The sequence below is a fragment of the Phlebotomus papatasi genome, chromosome 1 (genome assembly GCF_024763615.1).
Source record: "Phlebotomus papatasi isolate M1 chromosome 1, Ppap_2.1, whole genome shotgun sequence".
NCBI lineage: Eukaryota > Metazoa > Arthropoda > Insecta > Diptera > Psychodidae > Phlebotomus > Phlebotomus papatasi.
Window position 1 is genome coordinate 77,487,894 of NC_077222.1, and position 21,285 is coordinate 77,509,178.

Here is a 21,285-nt window from a genome sequence, read left to right on the forward strand (position 1 = left end):
GTTGTTGAGAAAAACAAGCGTCAAAAGGGTGGGTTGGCAGAGGAGGAGTCTTATGTTTCTGAGGGTGGATTTCACTCTGATATTGTGTGAAAGAAGTGACTGTATTTACATTTAATGGCTGAACTTGGCGGGGTTTGGGGGAGGGAAGTGGAGCAGCGCAAGAAAATTTCAATTAAAACCATGAAATTTCTGTATTAACATTTCCACACAATATTTTTGAAGCCTTATGTACACAATAAATTTCTCCGAATTCTTTTTTCGTCCTTAAGTGTCTTTACTGATCCATTTTTTTCTACTTCTGTCCTTGATGGTCTTTTCTTCACTTTTCTTCACTCCTCAATTCATTTTCTATGGCAATATTTTATGATTAAAAATACATTTAATTTACAATATTACGTTACAATTAATTAAGACTAGCAGTATCCTTCATTCTTCGTCATTTTAATTAATTTATTAAGTAAATATTTACTCATGTAATCTAAATTCATTTATTCTTTTTTTTTGTATCAGATGTTCTTTCTTTACTGGTATCCACTTCATTGTCATCAAAATTTATATCTAACATTATTTACATATCGTAAATCTTGCTTTCACTGTTGAAGGAAAATTGTGTGAAAAAGTATAAGACATTTTCCAGGGGGGAAAAAACGAATGATTTAGTAGAAAAAGCTTATGGGAATGGAAGATTTATCAGGGTTGAGCCTCAAATTTTCTTTTATCAAGCAATTATCTTACAACTGTACTGAGATGGCTTTTTTTGGGGGGGATTTTGGTGGATTCGATAATGAAATCAATTTGCAATGGTAAAATTCAAAAATAGACCCATCACAAATGAATGGTAGGTCAATTCAGTCTTTTGGTCAACTCTTGAATTCGATAGTGACACATTTTGTTCCATTTTTTTTGGACATTTTTTTCTCCTCTGTCTCCATGAGATTTGCATCAAATGTACATTTATTCTCCTGTCACCAATTGGCCATCCAATTGGGAACGCGTGGGTGGACTGGTGAGTATTTTTTTTATATATCTTAGGGCTCTACATATATACAAGTTCCAAAAAAAAATCAGAGATCATGAGGGAAAATCGCCCACTCTTCTTTTACGGTGAAGCATCTAGGATATTGGATTTGTGTTGTAGAATCATGTGGGTTCTTCTGTAAGATGGTGTTGTTACGTCACGGAGAGCATTAGCATAAGCACTAAGATGAGAGCAGTCGACAAATTTTCCTCACATAGGGATGCAGATGATTTTACTGCAGAGGCTGAAGATTCGTCTGTGGAAAATCAATATAGGGTGTTGATGTAACAAAATCATTGTATCTAATTTATTTAATATGTAAAAGAGGTACTTGATAAAAGTGAAGTACTCAACTCATGTTTACGTTATTAACATGAATTGAGTGCTACAATTTGTTCAGAGGGCGTACAATAGGTTTCAGCTTCAAATTTTTAAGCTTGTGCTATTTAATACGGGAATATATGTATATGTATAGATCAGGTTAATTATTTAATTAAATAATATTTTTAATTTTATAAAATATTATGAGTAACACAGGAGATAAATATTATTTATTTCAATCAAAAAATTGGTCTTGGGTTTTTAGTCAAAGACCCTTACAATTTTTTAAAAAGTTGTTCAGGATAAGCCTCAGGATAAGTATATTTTATCTCAATTTTGAGAATAGAATTAGAAATAGAAAATAGGCTCTTTCTGATCCTCGAGATTATTTCGCCCGTAAAATTTGACATTAAACGATCAGTCCAAATTATTATACACTGACTGAGTGTTTGGGATCCAGGATTAGAAGTTTTTTGTGTAAATTTCCTTTACTTTTCCTTTTCCCGACAGATTTTAAAGTCTAAAAATATGCTTGAGAACCAGCCTGGGTCTATAAGTCTACTTGGGGCCTAAGGATTCAACGCAAAAATTTCAGATATCAAATTCTGCGTCAAAGAAAAATTTTTGATCTTGAGCTTTAGGATCCCTATAGACCTTTTCAAACTTAAATAAATTAAAGCAACTTAAGGGGTTATGATGGTCATTAACGCTTAAAAGACTACAAATTTTCATAAACTACATTTCCAACATAATACAAATTTTATTTAATTTAAGCTCTTAAGCATTATATAATATACAACATTTGAACAATATTTCTCGAAATTTTTATTTAAAAATTCAGCCTTTAGGACCTGATTTTTGGAGACATTTTTTGAAAAAGCATATTATCCGGCAATTTACAATTACTTAGAGTTGATTCATCAGATTTACTTAAAAAAAAAACAAAATATTTCCTTTCAGCAGATAAGTTAAATTCGTACTTGGACACTGAGTAATCATTACTTTCGCAAAGTAACTTTTACAAAAGAAAGTCCCTGAAAATAAAGTTTCAGAAGCTAATTTTTTAAAAAAAAATAATTGAAAATGTGCGTTTAAAAGTTTGAATAGAATATTTTATTTTATTTTGTTAAAAAATGTTTAATGAATATACATGCTGTTTTTAATGTTCGTGACCTACGTAACCCCTTAAAGAAATTTAAAGCTTGTGGAACTTTGTCATTGTAAAAGTTTTTGCAATTTATCTAAGAAGTCTAAATAAGTTTGTCAATTGAAAATTGAATCTATCTATCCTAATTCGAATGAAAAAGACTAATTTTAAAATTTAGAAGTGACACATAAAAAGGTTAAGTTTTTTAACTTTATTCAAGCTACTATAAATTTAATTACTTCCCCATTTCATTGTTAGAATCGAAATTGCCGTTTGAATAAAAATTTGGGTTCGTGGTCGTGAAACAATGGAGCTTAACTATTGGTTTCGAACTAACAATGGACAAGAGGAAAGGCGTGATTTATGCGAAAAATAGTCCTTCAATGTAGGCTTACATCCCCTTACTATTTAATTTTATTTATTTGAATATAATTTCGTTACATTCCTATTGAATTTCTGAAAATCTGTTCTTCGAATCTCGCGTTCTTATCGTCATGCAAAGTTTTAATGATTGAAAATCTAATTTTAAGCTTTTTCGGTGTTCATCATAGGTTTTTTTTTTTAAACAAAAGCGAATATTCCAAACGATAAAATCCTGAAAAGGCCAAAATACTTAACGAAAAAATCCCTGAAGCGAATATTCCAAATGCTAAAATCCCGAAAAGGCCAAAATCCTGAACACCAAAATCCCGAATGCATCAAAATCGTGAAAATCCAAAATTATAAAAGGTCAAAATCTGAAATGGGTCATATATTGAACACCAAAATCCAAAAAGTCAAAATCGCAAATGTTAAAATCCCAAAATCCAAAATTTCGAATTAATAAAAGTGTCGTAGTTACTGCCATTATTGCACCCGCTCTTGTTGGAGGTAAATGGAAATTTATTGTGTAATTTCAAGATTTTGACCATTCGGGATTTCGGTTTTCGGAATTTTAGTCTTTTAGGGATTTTGCTTTTCGAAATTTTTGGATTTTTAAGGATTTTGGTCGGGATTTTGGCTTTTAGGGACTTTGTCTTTCGGAATTTTTGGCTTTTATGGATTATGGCTTTTGGAATTTTGGCCGACACCGCCGACGCCGTCAGATACATAGGTCGACAGATATTCGGAACAGCAAGAATGTGAAATATTATAATTTAAAATATATATTTTAGATAAAAATATAAAGATAAATATATTTTTTCGGAGTGGACCAGTTGAAAGGAAATTTTGAAAACTTATCTGTAACATATTAAAATCTTAGACCGATTTACACTATAAGGGTTGAGTTATTCGGAAAACTATATTTGAGGATTTGGGATGATGGCGTCGGTGGCAGCCAAAATTCCGAAAGCCAAAATCCCGAACTCCAAAATCCCGAAAAGGCCAAAATCCCGAAAGCCAAAATCCCGAAAGCCAAAATCCCGAAAGCCAAAATCCCGAAAGGGTCAAAATCCCGAAAGTCAAAATCTCGAATTCTTAAAAGTGTCATAGCTACTCCCACCCCGTACTCGCTACTCGTACCCGGTCTGACATTGTCATATAATGACATCCACTTAAATCTTTACCAAAAATCCTTTTTGGAAAAATTTGGTATCTGTTTTAGTTCTCTTTTAAAAAGTACACACAGGATGGGCAGGTGGCTAGAAATATTGATGTTTAGGTATCTTAATTTGCTTTCGTTTTAATGAATTTAACAGTTACGTGTTGTAGTAAAATTTGGATCCAATAGGTCAGGATAGGGTTTGATCTCAAACTTCTTAAACTATTAAAGTAAAACTTGTAAAAAATCTCAGTTTTGAAAATACGAAATTAGAAAAATTCAATAATGTCAAAAATCTCCAAGAAGATCTTGAAAACAGTATAAAACTATTCATTTAACTTTTATAATTAATGAAATATACGTTCTCAATTTCCAAGTTTGCAAATTCACTTGCTACTGACATTGTTCTTCACTAATTAAGTTCCAAGAATGTTTTTTCTCCCAGACACCATGCGTATATTGTCAAATAGCAACATGTAGATGTATAATATTTCTGAAGGAAATGGGATATGTTTAAGTGTACCTCATGGAGTGCAAAGTGTGAGTAATATTTGAAGATTCCGCAAATCATCTGCCACAATGAAATTATGCAATTTGGCACTTGAGAATATCCCCAAAGTGAAGGAATAAATTTAATAATACACTTACCATTAATTACATGCAGTGTAACAGTAACTGGAGGACTATTTGATGGGCTACACGAGTAATTGCCGGAATCTCGTTTCTTTGCACTTTCGATGATTAATGATCCGATCTGGGAATACACAAGATGTGAAACGATAATATTTCATTGTTTTCATGCGTATTCGCTTGGAGGGAAACTCATCTTCCCACCCTCATACCCCTGGGTTTTGTGACCCTAACCTAACGTCTCAACTTGAATATTATATGGCAGTCTATAGGTATAAAAGGGTGGGAGGAGGTGAAGCTCTATCCTACCGTGCTATGAATGTCTCCATCCACATCAGGACCACCTCGATCTATTTGAGAGCGCCAACCGTGACGATTTTCGGTGACTAGCTGGTGACTTCCATGGTACCAGATTATATAAGAGGGTGGCTCCAGGGCTCCACGCACAATGCACCGGATGATCTGGATAATATTGAGTAGAGCGATGAAAGATTATATTACGGTATAGCTTCAGTTTCAAACTTCCTGATTCAATAATTAATCACGATATTATGAAATTGCTTTGAGGGTCGGAAGCTCCACTGATTGTCTTCATGATATGCTAATTTCTCCCTTATTCATCATTTCATAAGTAAATTGCTCTCAACTTATAATAACAATGCTTTGGACGCAATTTGTATTGCCCCCTTCTTTCTAAATCTTTCTATGTTTTCCCAGATTTAATTTAAAATCTCAATTTGTTGGATTCTCTTTTTTTCTTCCCTGATTTATGTTCAATATACATATTTTATGCCATATAACTCATAGTATATTTGAAAAAGGAAAAATCTGTTGTTTTCAATATAAACTTGTGCAAAAATTGACGATATATAGTTTTCCTTTCTGTTTTATTTTTCTCACATAGAACCAATGGTTTTGAAATTGATATTGAAAGAAATATAAAATATATATCTTCTGTACTGTTACGCTGTAGTAAAATTCCGAGAAAATTTATATTTTTCCGTCAAATAAATCTTTTATGGAATTAAACATTTCCTTGTTTGATATTTCATTGCAAATACCGAATTTATTTTGTTTTGTTTTTCGACTTCTTATATCAAAAATTGATTGAACTGACTTTTCCCGCAGAATACTTTTACTGAGTCTGAAAAGCTTGATGATTGAATGAAATTTCAATACTATAAAATCCATAATATATCAAGAAAATTGGTATTGCTGTAAATAGAATTTAAACAGAAGTCAGGCTATTTCTATGTTATTTTTATACTGTAAATTTACTTATGATTTTTTATTTGTTATGTACAATTGCACACATAGTCGATAAAAAAGGAATTTCAATCTCTATACATTTTAGTCCCTAGAAATATCGAAATAGTTAGTAAATCACACAGAAGTGTTCAGACGTCTTTTTAAATATTTTTTTTATGTAACTTAAACAGTTCACATTTTCATATTTTATCGTTTGTCCTATTTTTTAATTTTTAAAATGGTTTTGCCACTGGAGAACTGTGCCAAATTTCGACCAGCTTTAAATTTCGGCCACTTTGATTGTAACTTTGGCCAAGCAACTAAATTAAACTCAGTGCTCAGGGCGTGGATAGAACATTTCATAGGGGAACGAGGCCCCTTTGCTGGAATAGTCCAAGCCCTGTAGAACTAACCCATTAACTGGTAGTATGTATGTAGTATTATATAATTTGAAATTTGTTCTTTACGGATTAACCCTTTAACGACGAGACACTTTTTACAATAAAAATTAAACTGAGAAACATAGTCAATGATAAGTCTTACATCTAACCTTGGAAAGTCCAACAGAGTCTGATTCGGTGTATTTTGTGCTTCTCAGAATGATAGGGACAAAAATAGCCCAAAAATTTAAGTAATTTTTGTGACAATACCAATGAATAATATTTTTCGCTTTAATGAAATATATTACGTATGAGTATTGTAGTTTTTATTGCCAAAAGGGTTTTGCTTAAAAAAATTGGAAGTATAAAAAATAAATAAAATCAATTATGAATTTGAGAATTTAAAAATTCGCCATATTTGAGCTTAAATATTTACTACATAGCAAATAGCTAGAGACTTGCAAAAAATATTCTAGATTCCTTCAACCTTCTACTTTACAATTATGTAAATACATTAGAAAAACATAACTTTAAGTAGTCAGGAAAAAATATTTTCTTTATGGGACACCGGTGTTCCAATCGTCCTTACAGGCTTAATAGATGATTAATGTGTGAATTAAGAAAAATATATATTAAGAGAGCACAAAGGGATGCTATCAAACTGGCATTTAACGGTCACTGAATGTAAATTCTCCACATTAAATCGTTATAAATTCTATTTATTTTTATAGTGTAACTATTTAAGAAAAGTAATTGTCATCAAAAATTCAAAACTGGAAGGAGAATGCAGGAAAATGTTATCAAAATCAATGCGTAATTTCGGGCAAAAACCTTACATAACTTTCCGTGAAGTGAAAAAAGATCAACGAAATATATTTCTACTTCTATCGAGCTATTTTTACGCCAGTGAAAGACTACAATAAAAAAATATTTTTCCGGTATAGGAATTTGTATAGAGCAACTGTAAAGTATCAAATTTCGCCATAGTTGCATAAGCCCTAAAGTCTTAAGTTTGAAATGTAATATTTTTCATACAAATTGCATTTTTTTTACTTTTTTCTAAGGAGCGTCACTTGAAACTTTGTAGAGTTTATCGTGTTTGTTCTTAAAAAAGTTAATACATTTTAAAATGAACAAAAAATAAACATTGCTTTGGGTAATAGTTCGGCAACATTGATTCTCATAGTTCCTTGTCCTTCCGGAGTTTTTCCAAAGTCATTTTCACATCATCTTGTTCGTTGAAGTGACATTATTAGTTTGTTTTACATGGTATAACCTTTAGAGTATGCAAAAACTAAAAATTCATGTAAATTTTAGGAACAAGTTAAGTGGCCGAAATTGCAAGCTGGTCGAAATATGATACATTTACCCTATCTTTGCGCTGAAATAAATTATACAAAATCGTCTAAAATTTGCTTTTAATATATTATATAGCAGTTACTGATAAGGTAAAGTGAACCCATCCTGAAGTTCAGTAATGACCTTTCCGATTCGAGAGCTCTCTCCTGTTGAGTTTTATAACTGAAGATACAAGGATTTGACTATTGACTATTAGGTTTTATACTGACAAGAAACTAATGTTTATCTGCGTATAAATATATAAAAAATAGTTTTTTTTTTATTTTTGAATATTTTATTTAACTTTTCAAATTTTATTTTATTTTTTGGTTAGAAATACAAAAACAATAAACAAAATACTGATCGAAAACAAATTCATTAGCATAACCAGACATATTTGGTTACATTGTATTTATTATTGTCTGTTTATTGTTGGATAATGAGCTGGCGTGATAGATATTCTGTGGGGACACTTCCGGTAATCGCCAGTGGAAATTTATTCACCTCAAGAAGAAAAACAAATTTTCTGTCTTGCCCAGAGCTTTCGGTCCGGATGTGGACCTTCTTCAGTGGTCGACTAGACTATGTTTTTTGAATTCCTGAAGTTCGTTATTCTTGAAATATTGGAGGATCATCACCAGCAGTAATCACAGCAATAAAAAGTCAGAAAGCGCCTAATTAAATCACATCAAAACCACAATTTGCAGAAAGAAAATTTTAGAAAAGTAGCAAGAAAACTAATTATCTATTAGTAAAACCTTCCCAAGTGATTACTGCTGGTGATGATCCTCCAATATTTCAAGAATAACGAACTTCAGGAATTCAAAAAACATAGTCTAGTCGACCACTGAAGAAGGTCCACATCCGGACCGAAAGCTCTGGGCAAGACAGAAAATTTGTTTTTCTTCTTGAGGTGAATAAATTTCCACTGGCGATTACCGGAAGTGTCCCCACAGAATTGTCTGTTTAATTCGGTCATGATCTAACCCGAAATTAAGTTATGAATAATAATTCGTTATTCTGTCCAATAAACCATTTCCTCTTTATTCGTGACACTTTCGAATAGACGTTATTGTTCTTCTCATACATTAATTAACCAAAATTTTGTCTGGACTTTGCTGATGAATTCTACCTTAACTTTTTATCCTTAGTTTATTAGCAGCTTTAAAATTGGGCTTTTTCTCCTATTTTTAAATGGAACTGATGAGCCTTATCATCATACAAAACAGCTTCATATTTGGTTTATGGAACTTAAGTATATCATATAGTGTATTTCACCTCCATTTAAAAGTATGAGAAAAAGCCCTATTGCAAAAGTATTCCAATTGAAAAGTGCCCCACTTTCCCAAATTTTCAATCTTTAACCCTTTAAGGACGATTGGAACACCGGTGTCCCATAAAGAAAATAATTTTTCCTGACTACCCAAAGTTATTTTTTGCAAGTCTTTAGCTATTTGCTATATAGTAAATATTTAAGCTCAAAAATGGCGAATTTTTAAATTCTCAAATTCATAAATGATTTTATTTATTTTTTATACTTCTAATATTTTTTGAGCAAAACTCTTTTGGCAATAAAAACTATAATACTCATACGTAATATTTTTCATTAAGGCGAAAAATATTATTCATTGGTATTGTCAGAAAAATTACTTAAATTTTTGGGCTATTTTTGTCCCTATTGTTCATAGAAGCACAAAATAGACCGAATTAGATTCTGTTGGACTTTCCAAGGTTAGATGTAGGACTTATCATTGATTATGTTTCTCAGTTTAATTTTTATTGTTGATTTTCAGTCCGTAAAAAGTGTCTCGTCGTTAAAGGATTAAAAAGGAATAATCTCTAAATGGAACTAAGTTTAATTTTCCTTAAAATTCAGGAAAAAATCACACCAAATGTTTTAATAATTTTCTTTCCTGTGGCGAATATCAATTAGTTGCAATTCAGATAATCACCAGAACTACATGTCTTAAAGAAAACCACCTGGATTCGGTAGTGTTAATGTGCAAGGTTGTAGAGGACGTGGGTGAATACAAAAAAACCACCCTTAGTCTTCTGTGTCACACGGAAAGTGAAAGATAAAGCAGACCAATTAAAGAGCATTTAAAGGGTAGCTGTGGATAATCAGTGAAGCAACCACCAACAGTCTGAATGCATTATCAAGTGGCATCTAGATGCTTACCACAGTACTGCCGGCCTTTACATAGCGATCTGGGACACCCACAAGTTCAGTGCGAGGAACTGCAAAAGAATAAATTGCATGAGAGCCAGAATTTCTGCATTCATGTAGCATAGTGCTAAAGGACAATTTTTGCTACACTTTATTTTTTTCTCTTTCTCAGCTATTTTGTATTTTGTCAAGCAGAGTAAATTTGTGAATGAGTTACAAAATGGGTGAAATAATGAAGGGAGCTCTTGGGAAATGCGCCATCATCCCATTGAGTTAACTCTCGGTATGTTTAGACAAGTGCCCAAGGGTATTTTCCTCTTTCTAACATCTACTATTTCAAGTGATAATTCAAATTATTCTTGTACTTCATTATCTTTTACACTAAACTACATCAGCGGAATTTTTACTAAAAGAAATTATTCAAAAACTACCCTAAGGACAAGTTTCTGTTGATTTTCTCTTAAGAAAAAAAAATACTGAATTTAATTACTTTTCCTTTGAACAATTGTAGAAAAATCCATCTTCTCTAGTATCTGCGAAACTATAGACGATAGAGTATAATTAAAGAAAAACGACTATTTATTCTATTTTTTTGGGGTTTTATTTAACTAGCAAAAGAATATTCTTTTCAAAGTAAATCTTATGAAAGTCTACCATTGCACTGTAACAAGTAATTTTTTTTTCAAAAGTAAATAACGGGAGAGGTATAGTTTTCAATTGGCTTTAAAAAATATTTAAAGGCGATGTTATACTTTTTAGGGAATTTTTTTAGGTTTCATATACACTCTCTGCCTTCGAACACTTCATTTTACAGCACGAACTCAAAGAGAGAGCAGTTATATAATCCACTTTATTCAATTTGTGACACGGATAGAGGTCAAACGGGGGGTTCGACGACCCCCCTCCGTAATACGGGCTTTAGACCTAAGGCTTAGCCATCTGGCTTAAGTCCTCTAATTCCTTATCAGGCACGATATTTTAGGAAATTGTTATTTAGGATCGGATATTAATGGCAAATGTTCCATTAGATTTTGAAAAATCAATAAAATTGCTTGTTATTTAGATGTTTGAGACCTTCGGGAACTGGGCTAGGCCTCCAGTCTGAAGCCGGCATAAGTCAATATTATCTCGGACAGTCTTTGTTCCTTTTTCCCCAACCGCCATCCTTCCCCTCTAAAACCAGTTTTTTTTGTACATTTAGAAAACGACTCCTACAGTTTTTTTTTCATTTTCGAATACACTTTAGAGGCAGTCAAGTTGAATATTTCGCTCTTAGACACCTATGTTCGAAAAACATTTCGATATCGAATTTTCGAAGGTCCAAAATTAAACCACTTTGGAGGACCTATTTTTCAATCGATTTGCTCAAATTTAGATTTTTTTTGAATGTTCTTTAAATTTCAAACCCGGTTGCATGAGACCTGACCGGTAATGAATCGGTAAAGTACCCGTAATTGAATTTTGAAGTACTCGCAAATCGGTTGCGCACGCGAATCGTATCAAAATGCTTGATTTTGATCAAAATTTAGTACAAATATTTTAAAGTTTTTGTATTGGAAACCATAGTTAAACAATTAAGTATGATCCAAATTAGATCATACTTAATTGACATTCAAAAAACATTAAAAAAAATTGGAGAGGATTATCGAGAAATTCATCCATGAGAATTGTTTAATCTTTGCGTTTGAGAATAACCGGTATGATCGAGGTCAAGGTCAAGGGCAAGGTAATTTTTATATCTTTATTGAAAATATTCTAAAAACACCGCTGAGTTATAAAAGATTGCTCGTTCAGTAATAACCTTTCGAAGATATAAAGCCACACAAAAGCTAAGTCAAACCTATTCGAAAATCTACCGGAAGTCTAAAGTCCAAGTTCACGTATTCGCCATTTCGTTCCATTTGTTCTGCCATTTCGAATTTTGGTATTATTGATACTTTCAATCACCAACAATTGCAATAACAGAGTGTAAACGCTTGCTGCTAATTTTAATGTAGTTTTATGGAATGTCGAATCGGTACAGAAAAAAACTCAACCGGAGAGGGTTCTCAAATCGGGAAGATTATTACTGAACGAGAGGAATGGGAATATTTGGAAAAAACTATTGTTAGACATCTAGACCGAACTATCTCTGTTAAAAATAGTTTTAAACCTAGATTTATTAGAGTAATAGTATTTTCTCAGCGTTTCCTTTTATCGATCTACTTCATACCGAGAAACATTATGAGCTAGGTCTCATTACTAAACTTTTCCACGATACCCCTCCCGAAGGGTAAAGTTAGGGTGGAATAACCGGCTATCGCCATGTTTAGGAAAAAATTAAATTCATTTAATCATAACTTTTGAATCCTTGTTACAAGATAAGTCAAATTTGACACAAAGTTACTTAGATGTATTGGCTCTAGATACGTGAAAACAATAATCCTAGAACATAACGCTGGACTACTTAAAAAACTGATTTTTATTAATAATGCAAAAATAACCATTTCGTCGCCACTTTTTACCACTTTTCGCCAGTTTTGTAAAATTTGTAACCACTTCTCGCCACCCACTTGAAAAGAACCACACTCGGTTATTTTAGGCAATGCTATGAAAAGAATACATTCACCATTTCTCTTTCCTTGTGATCACTTTATTATTACTCTCTTTAAATGATTTTTCTTCACTTTTATTTGAGAAATCAAATTATGGGGCTTTTGCAGAAAGTAAACAATGCAGATTTGACAACTGAGAATGTACGAAGTGAAGTTAGCGTCGCCTATTGAAAAGATATGGCGACAGGTGGTAAAATCAATTCCAGAATATTACCACTTCTCGCCATGCCTCATTTTTATACAAAAATAATATAAAATGAAATATTAATTGACTAAATACAAATTTTATGTATTCCACAAGTGCAATTAAATATTCAATAGACAAATTATTTACCCAAATAGGTATTTTTGGCCTGATGAAAATTTGACGACACTTAGTACATTTGGTAAGAGATGTTGGATTCGATGCACTTGCTTAAAATATTGCTCTAAAAAGTGATTAAAATCGTGAATCCAAAACGAATAATTATTATTTTTTGATTCTATGCGTAGAAGCAGAGACAATACAAAAAAATTGCGACTCATTTATTTCATAAATTTCGAAAAATAGCGATTTCAATGTAAGTGGCGAGAAGTGGGGCACTGGCGAGAACTGGTGATTCCACCCTAAAGGTTAACATTTATACAAACGTTCTTAGGAGAACTCGACACCGCTCTTACAGACATCAACGATATCAATTCAAATACAACTGAGAGTTTAACCGTTGGGAAAAAGCTATTGCTAACAAATAATTCCGAATCTTTCAGCACAGGTTAAAAATAATTGCTCCTTGCTTTTATAATATAAATCTCTTATACGTTAGCTTTTCACTGTATGCAAATTCAATTTGATGAATATTCTGAAAAGCTCATAGAAGGATATTATAATATTCTCAATGGAACCACTTTCAGTTCATCGAATTCTTAAAAATGATTAGAAAGCTAAGAGTATTCGCACCACTTGAGATGCTCGAGCATTCATTAGTTATTCACCTCTTGAGTTGATTATCTCAACGAGCTTTCCAGTTTTGTGCGTTCACGTGTCCCAGAAGACAGATTCAGAGTGGAGGCACGAGAATTTCCAAGAAAATTTAAGTGGTATATAGATGGGTCTTGTTATCCACATGAGCCACCAGTAGAATTTTTGGATTTCCTGCATATAAGTGAGGCTGAGAATGTGTATGGGGCTGAATTGGGGTATAATTTTGTGCATATAAACTGGTGAAATTTACACAATTTTGTCAGAATTACCCCCAGTTTATTGCATAAAATATAATTTTTGATAAAGAATCCCATTCCAAGACTTCCAAGATGTACATATACCATTACTTGGAGCTAACTTTTCTAGCTCATGATGATACACTTAGGGACGCAAATGGAGCAAATGAGCTGAAGGGTTGGAATGGGATGCGATATATGCAAGGAAAAGGGATATTTTCCTGGAAATATCTGCAACAGAGCTATTTTTCGAGTAGGGCAAAAAATACAAATCCTTAAGAGGGAAGCACTATATCCCTGACAGAATTTAGCAATTAACTCACCTACAACATGCAGATGAACTCGTGCACTAACTTTTGGCTCAGCCGACACTTGACACTCATATAGTCCTGCATCTCTAGCCTGGACGTATTTAATTTGAAGAGTCCAGAACCCTGTGTGCTCCACATAGAATGATTGGAATCTATCGTCGGCGATGAATTTTATCCTGCAGTAGAGATAGAATATTTCAAAATGTATATAACCATAAACTATATCAAGGGTTTTTTTTCAGTGGTATGGAGACACTTGTGTTTGTGATTTTTTCATGCATGAGACTTTCGAAAATTTATCTTTAATCCACTTGAATATATTCCATGTGACACAAAATTAGACAGACTTTTTCCAGTTTTCCGAAGAATTTTTTTTTTAATGAGAATAGTTTAAGATTTCAAGGATTATTTACCAGCGTATTATTACACCATCTAAAAGTTCAAAAATGTTTTTCTTAAGCATCATAAATTTCCTTGAAGGGGTACTGTATCAAATTTCGGACAGCTTGGAATTTCTGCAACTTTATTGTTCCTCAAATTTGCATGAATTTTTAGTTTATTTTTCATTATCTAGAACGAGAAGGTGTGGAAAAGATTTTAGAAAAGTTCCGGAGGGACACAGAACTATGAAAATTAGGGTGGCCGTAAAATTACCTAAAGCAATGTCTGGTCTATATCTTTATTCATTAAAATGTATAATGAATAAGAGAAACAATCAACAAGGTTCCAAGCAACACTCTTAAGATTAAGATTTGTCTATGGGTCGGCTTAAACCTTTATCGGTTCCGCTGCATCCAGGCCACTTATTTGGGTCCATTATGCACTCCCCATTACTCTATTCTATCTTAACCTCCAAAGCGGTCCTCCAGATCGATATATCGGCTTCTGTATGCTAGAGGTACACACACAGTGACGTGTTTATATTGCGGCAGACCAGCCTTGGTTGGATCAGTTGCAGTGAATGTGTATTTGTATCGACAGATCTCTTTATGCCGAACTCGTTTCTGTCCCAGCCTCTCTTGTTTTTTTTAAGCGGTTCATTGACAATGCATTAGGCAATAAGAAATGGATCCAGCCACGGATGACAGACCGGATATTTCCATGAGTGCCCATGGAAATAACCACTGGAGATCCCTTAGCTTTCCACCTGGATTCTTACCCCTGGTGTTCCGCATGGAATAAGGACGGAAATTTCCCTTTATATGGGTGGAAAACACCAGGGTTAATCCAGTGGTTTTCCCTTTGAGATATACCACGGGTAGACTCCCATGGAATCCGTGCGGAATACCAGTGGAAATTTCCAGCAGCAATATCCAGTGGTAGTCCATGGGGTTTCCCAAGGGATTTTTCAGTGATACCCCCGGAAATTTCCACTGGTAATCCTCTGGTTTTCCACCATGGTTATATGAGTGGAATGACAGTGGAAATTTCCAGGGTGATGAGTGGATATCACCATGGGTAGTCCAAGGGTTTTCCCGTAGAAAGTTCCAGGTGGAAAATTCCATCTTTCAGATGGAAAATCCCAAAGGAATTCATGTGGAGTACCAGTGGAATATTCCAGTGTAAACATCCAGTGGAAGACCCTTGGTTCTCCCACGGTTATATACACTCATACACATGGTAATATCCACTGGTAATCCTGTGGTTTCTCACCACGGTTATATGAGTGAAACAACAGTGAAATTTTCCCTGGTGATGGATGGAAATCACCATGGGCACTCCGAAGGTTTTCCCATAGAAACTTCAAAGTGGTGAATTCCTACTTCCAGGTGGAAAATTCCAGAAGAATTTGTGTGGAGCACCATGGAAAGTTCCAGTGTTCTATTTTATTAAAAAAAAAAAAGATTTCACTCTGCGATATGTCTATTTTAATATTAATCGAAAGAATTTATCACAACGGTCTCTGTATTTCAAATGTAATCGACGAGTCGATGATGCGTTCGATGAGTAAATAACGCCATTTCAGCGCACGCGCATTGCTCACGGATTTTTCTGGAAGTCGTGGTGAATTGGTTCTTGTGCAGTTATTTGTGAAAAAAATACAATTAAAACTTTGAAAAACCAGTGACAAAAGTGTGCGGGATGAACAATAGAACTAGTTAAATAAAGTGACACGGTTTTCAATGCGAAATAAAGAAATTTAGTGCGCGAAACACAAAAAAATCATCTTCTCCGTCTCATTCTTTGTGTTGACAAGGTAAGACGCCATTTAGAAAAGAAAATACCGTCAAATCAACTTTGAGTCACAAGTTTTTCTTGAATATTTTCCAAATTAGTTGAGATATTTGAATATCCAGTGGGTAATACCGCCACCGAGGCTGGTAGATACCCATGGAAACTGCGTGACGCGTCAATACAAAATTACAATATACTTCACCAGTGGAATCCAAGGGGATTAAGGGTGGAATTCACCAAGTGGACACGTGGATAATTCCACTCTGTTACCAGTGGAATTTCCATTGGATCGCGCCGATTTTTCTTATATATTCACAATTCAACAGCACATAAAATCCATTTTATTGCTGTTTATTCGCTTTCCGGAAAGTCATGCAAAATTTTTTCTTGTATATTTTGTTGAAAATACCCAAGAAAGCTATAATGAACAAGAGATTTTACCTACTTCCTCCAAAAATGCAAAGATTTTCTTAGATTTTTCTTATATATTTTGTAAAATATTCTCTTTTTTTTAATTTTATTTTATTGTTCAGAAGATTTTTACTGCGCTTCCGCAGAAAACGTGAGATTTTTGGGATTTTCTTGTATATTTTGTTAAATATATTATAGACACCCATGTTGATAAGGAGGCTCATACTGCTTCCCTTCTCTGGTAAATCTTACAACAAACACTTTTATCTTGGGTATTTCTGAAAATTTACAACACAATCCTAAGAATTTAGGGGATTTCCTTGTGAAAGTATGAAGAATAATCTGATCGGCGTTAGTATTTTGGGTACATTCAATAAAATGATCAAGGAAATCCTATACAATATCTACGATTTTCTGGAAGAAATAGGAGAGAAGCCCTGAGCAATGTGGGCTCCTTGTATAGAAATGGATTTGTATTATTTGTATAAACAAATAAAATAAATAAGCTTTTCATATTTTATAGACCATATTATACACGATAAGGCGATGAAGTCCTGTGCCAAAATAGTCGGTCAAATCAAAGACAGCAATAGGCCATGCAGAAAGCGTAAGAAGGCAACGCCAGCAATTCCATTACCAAAGAACACTTCAGCAGTACCTGGGCCATATACTCAGCGAGATTTGAAATCGTCTGAATCTACTCATACATCTATCTATCGTCTAAATCGTAAGCTGTGTAAGGTGAGTGTCTTTAATAATTTGTAGTCTACCAAATTATAAAAAAAACATACAATAGCACTATTGTAGTAAATTAAAGTAGCGTGTGCACGATGAATTTTCGATTCGTATGATATGCAGTCAAATTCAGGAGGATTCGGACTTCGTTTTTTTTCGTCGATGTAATTTTAAGATAATTTATTAATCAGGTGAAATGATAACTGTCTCATTGCGATCCATCGCTATTGTCGAATGTCCATTTATGGACAATCGAGATAATAACTTGCATTTTTGTCGCTAGTGTCGATAATTCTCGCCACTAGCTTATCGACGCCTCCGGACCTGTCGATTTGTACTTTCGAAGTGAAATTAAGTGAACATTTTGATTTTTTTTTAGTAAGTATCCTTTTTCCTATTTTACTCTACTGAATACTCTTTTACTCTTTAATATATACCTTTTTTATAGATAGATAGATAGATTTATTTTCTCTTAAAACATCTGCGGCTGCCACCGACTTCAAGACCGACCTCATCGGGCAAGACGGCAGAAAATCCCGAATCACTCGTTGTATAGGCCATATTTATTTTCATATTCATCATTAGACAACATATGAATGTGTTTTGAGAAGCTTTGCAGATGGAAAGAGGTGGGTCCCAGCATTATTCTTTTTTTATGGAGCTTGGTCTATAAAAACAAAAAGAGGAATGGTTTCATAACCTATAAAACTTAGGCTGTTCCCCATCGAACCGGCAAACATCATCAACGTACTAAAACAAGGTCCCGGAAACACAACGATCATCTTTTCAAAGGATTCCAATTCTAAGGCTGTGGGAAAGATGTTTAACCTGTCCTGCAGTCCGGAAGATTGAGAAATACTGGGTAATTTTGAAGACAAATCTCAGGAAGCAGGCCAGACAGCCGAAAATTCGGCGGATTTTGCGAGGAAGTGGAAGAAAACGATCCATTATCGTGGAAAGGGCTTTGTCGTCAACTCCTTAATGAAGGGAATATTAAAAAAAATGCGGCGAAAAGCCATTGGTCTAAAAAAAGAACCAAAATTTCAGAGAAATCCCAATAAAATTATATTTCCGTAAATATTTGTATTTTTTATATGCTGTGGGTAATTTTTCAGAGCCATTATTCAATGGAATATTTGGCACTCAATGGGTCAAGTGGTAGAGCACTCGCTCTATGATGCAAGTGTCCCGGTTTCGAATCCCCTTTAGGTCACCAGGAAGTTTTCTGGCGTTAAAGGTGTTCGGATTGCATCCAGTGAGCTTCACTGCACTTGACTCCACGGGGCATGGAACTGGCAACCTCATCCCGTACAAGAAAAAATAATATAGCATGTCTAGAAATCTCCTTGCGGGAAGGCCCAGTTCCTTCATGGAATGTCGCGCCAGCATTATTTATTATTAGTCAATGGGGAATTTCAGCGTGCACATTTATTTACGTAAATTAGCTAGGCATACCTATCTCTAAAAATCAAGTCATGCTCATGAAAATTTGGATGAGTGGCTAGTAACGGTTACTTTTTTTCAACTTTTCTTTCTAGGTGATCAACGATTCCTGCTTCTTTTGTAATTCATTATAATGTAAATATTTTTTCAATCACGTCAATATTTTTTATATATGTATCTGAACATTAAATTAATTTGAAGTTTAATTAGATTTTTTTTTTAAATTAAATGTATTATTTTTTTTTTTAATTTTATTAAAAAAGTGAAGTTAATACATGAAATAAAATGTTCTCTGCTATATATGACCAGTGTTATTACTTTAGTCTCAAGCTTGAACGATAATCTGAAGTACAAAAATTGCCTGAACGCTTACAGAAAAGTATATTCTTTAATAGAATGGAGATATTTCATTAGGCATAAAAAAAGAAGGTCGCATAGAATTGACATGTCAACTCCAAGAGATTCTTAGTATCATCGATATGACAATACTTTCGCCGCATTCGAAGAGTATAGTGCTAAAAGAGGATCTTCTGTTGCATCGCCATCGCTCTCATCCAGCACCAAGTCATCAAGAGGAAACATTTCTTAACATCCATGAATTGCCAACGCAATGGTCTGCCAGTGGAATGACATGGTACAGCTCTTACCATGTGGATTCCATTGGTATCCCATGCGAAAATACCGGCTGGTTTTCCAAGATCACCCATGGAGTGCCAGTGGAGTACCAGTGGAAATTACCCCGCCCAGGTAAAGCAGTTACCACTGGGTTGCCATTGGTATCCCATGGGAAAACACCGGCCGGTTTTCCGAGATCACCCATGGAGTGCCAGTGGAGTACCAGTGGAAATTACCCCTCCCAGGTACGGAACTTACCACAGGAATTCCCTTGGTGTCCCATGGGAAAATACCGGCCAATTTTCCGAGAGTACTCATGGATTTCCCATAGAGTACCAGTGGAAATTACCATGCGGCAGCTTTAGAATTTCAACGGGAATGCCCATGGATTTCCACTGGATAACACCACCACCGAGGCTGGTAGATTCCCATGGAAATTGCGTGACGCGCCAATGCAAAATTACAATGTACTTCTACAGGGGAATCCAGGGGGATAAAGGGTGGATTTCACCAAGTGGACGCATGGAACATTCCATTCTGTTACCAATGGAATTTCCATTGGATCGCGCCGGATTTTTCTTATTTCATCTATTCACTGGACTAATTCGATATGGCCGGCGGCTATAAAATCTGCAGCTTCCGAGTTTCGAACCCGAGACCTCACAGTCATAGAGACACTACTCTACCAACTGATCCACTGAGGCTCTAAGCAACATTCTTAAAAAAAAGAAGGAACATAAAATTTCAATTCGTGTTAGAAATATTACGTTTCAAATTTAAGACTTTGATGCTTATGCCCTATACACACTTACGACTTCAGCCGAGAGACGACTTAGTGGAAAATGATGGAAATTAAGTTTAATCACTATTCCGAATATAATTACGATAAGCCGTCTCTCGGTTAATCCTCAGGTCTGTCAAGGCCCTTAGCTTTATAATACAAATATGCCTAAATTTGATAAAGTTCTTCTAAATGAAATTAAGTGCAAATTTTGCAAGATTTCCGTAAGTAAATATGGAGGATTTATTGAGACTCTTAATAATTTCACCTACCCAAATTTTTTATTGCAGTATCTTATTATAGAAAGTGTTCTTTAGGAAGCCAAACAACCTACTTTCTGTGTCATAAATGTTGACAACATGAATAATAAATTTGTATGTGCTTGAAAAAGGGAGGCTGTATCAAATTAACATTTTTTTCAACTTCCTACTCTGAATTTTTTTTACCCATCACCTTCATTTTCAGCGTTTTTTAACAGTTTTTTTTTGTTTGCAAATGTCGAAGCAAAGTCCAAAGTGTGGGTATATGATATTTACTATACGAGGGGCTTCAACATTGCCTTTGAGAGGCAGAACAAAAAGTATTATTTTTATTCACGTTTTATTACTATGTCGGACTCTCTGGGTTTTAGAGAACACGGTGAGTGTGCGAAAAAAGATTGTTGGATTAGGGTAAGAGAAATGTGGAAATTTTAAACAACTGTACTATATATCTCTGTAGCGACCACCATCATATAATAACATATTTTGCAGATAGATACAAAAGGGGGTGGCAAAGCTTCCCAGCTTTGTGGAATGCTCGAATTCCTGACTTTTGATGCTCTACACATGGAAATTGGTTTTGATTTTAATTTGTAAATGAATAAAGTTGTTTTGCGGGTCTATAGGGTATCCTGCTGCTTAGAAGTTTGAGCTTTGAGCTTTGCAAAATCTACTGCTGTGATTTTTTCATGGTCGTAGCTATTCTAATGCTACGTTTCGGTTAACCATCTTCGATCGGTCTTATATATACACAGGGTAAATGTTTTGAGCATCCCTAACTCTGATAATGTCTCGTTGCCAATCACGGGCTTTGCCGGTTGGGTGCACCATTATCGTAATGCACAAGGTTTGCAAAGAGATTTTCTTTACAGTTTTTTAAACATGGAAACCCTACACAAAAATGGAAAATTCTTAAAGAGAAACACCCAAGAATTTAAATTCAAATCCCATCCGATGAATGCCAATGCCCTAATTCTGAATCCTTGATTATT

At 34.2% G+C, this 21,285-nt stretch overlaps 2 protein-coding genes and 1 long non-coding RNA gene across 3 annotated transcripts in view; 1 reads left to right on the top strand and 2 right to left on the bottom strand.

Moving 5' to 3' along the window:
* The window catches only part of LOC129804262 (B-cell receptor-associated protein 31), a 417,963-nt gene that overhangs the window by 152,861 nt on the left and 243,817 nt on the right, over positions 1–21,285 (bottom strand). The gene's annotated exons all lie outside the window — the stretch shown is intronic.
* The window catches only part of LOC129804244 (hemicentin-2-like), a 74,362-nt gene continuing 53,252 nt past the window's right edge, over positions 176–21,285 (bottom strand). The window contains exons 5-9 of the mRNA XM_055851386.1: positions 13,886–14,049; positions 9,784–9,842; positions 4,948–5,100; positions 4,657–4,762; positions 176–1,274 (exon numbers count right to left, since the gene is read on the bottom strand). Coding sequence (XP_055707361.1) covers positions 1,171–1,274; positions 4,657–4,762; positions 4,948–5,100; positions 9,784–9,842; positions 13,886–14,049 — 586 coding nt within the window. The 3' untranslated portion in view covers positions 176–1,170. The remainder of the gene's footprint in view (positions 1,275–4,656; positions 4,763–4,947; positions 5,101–9,783; positions 9,843–13,885; positions 14,050–21,285) is intronic.
* On the top strand, positions 14,938–18,937 carry LOC129804311 (uncharacterized). Its single transcript, XR_008751971.1, has 3 exons — positions 14,938–16,070; positions 16,983–17,200; positions 18,733–18,937. It is a non-coding gene; the product is annotated as an uncharacterized LOC129804311 (long non-coding RNA).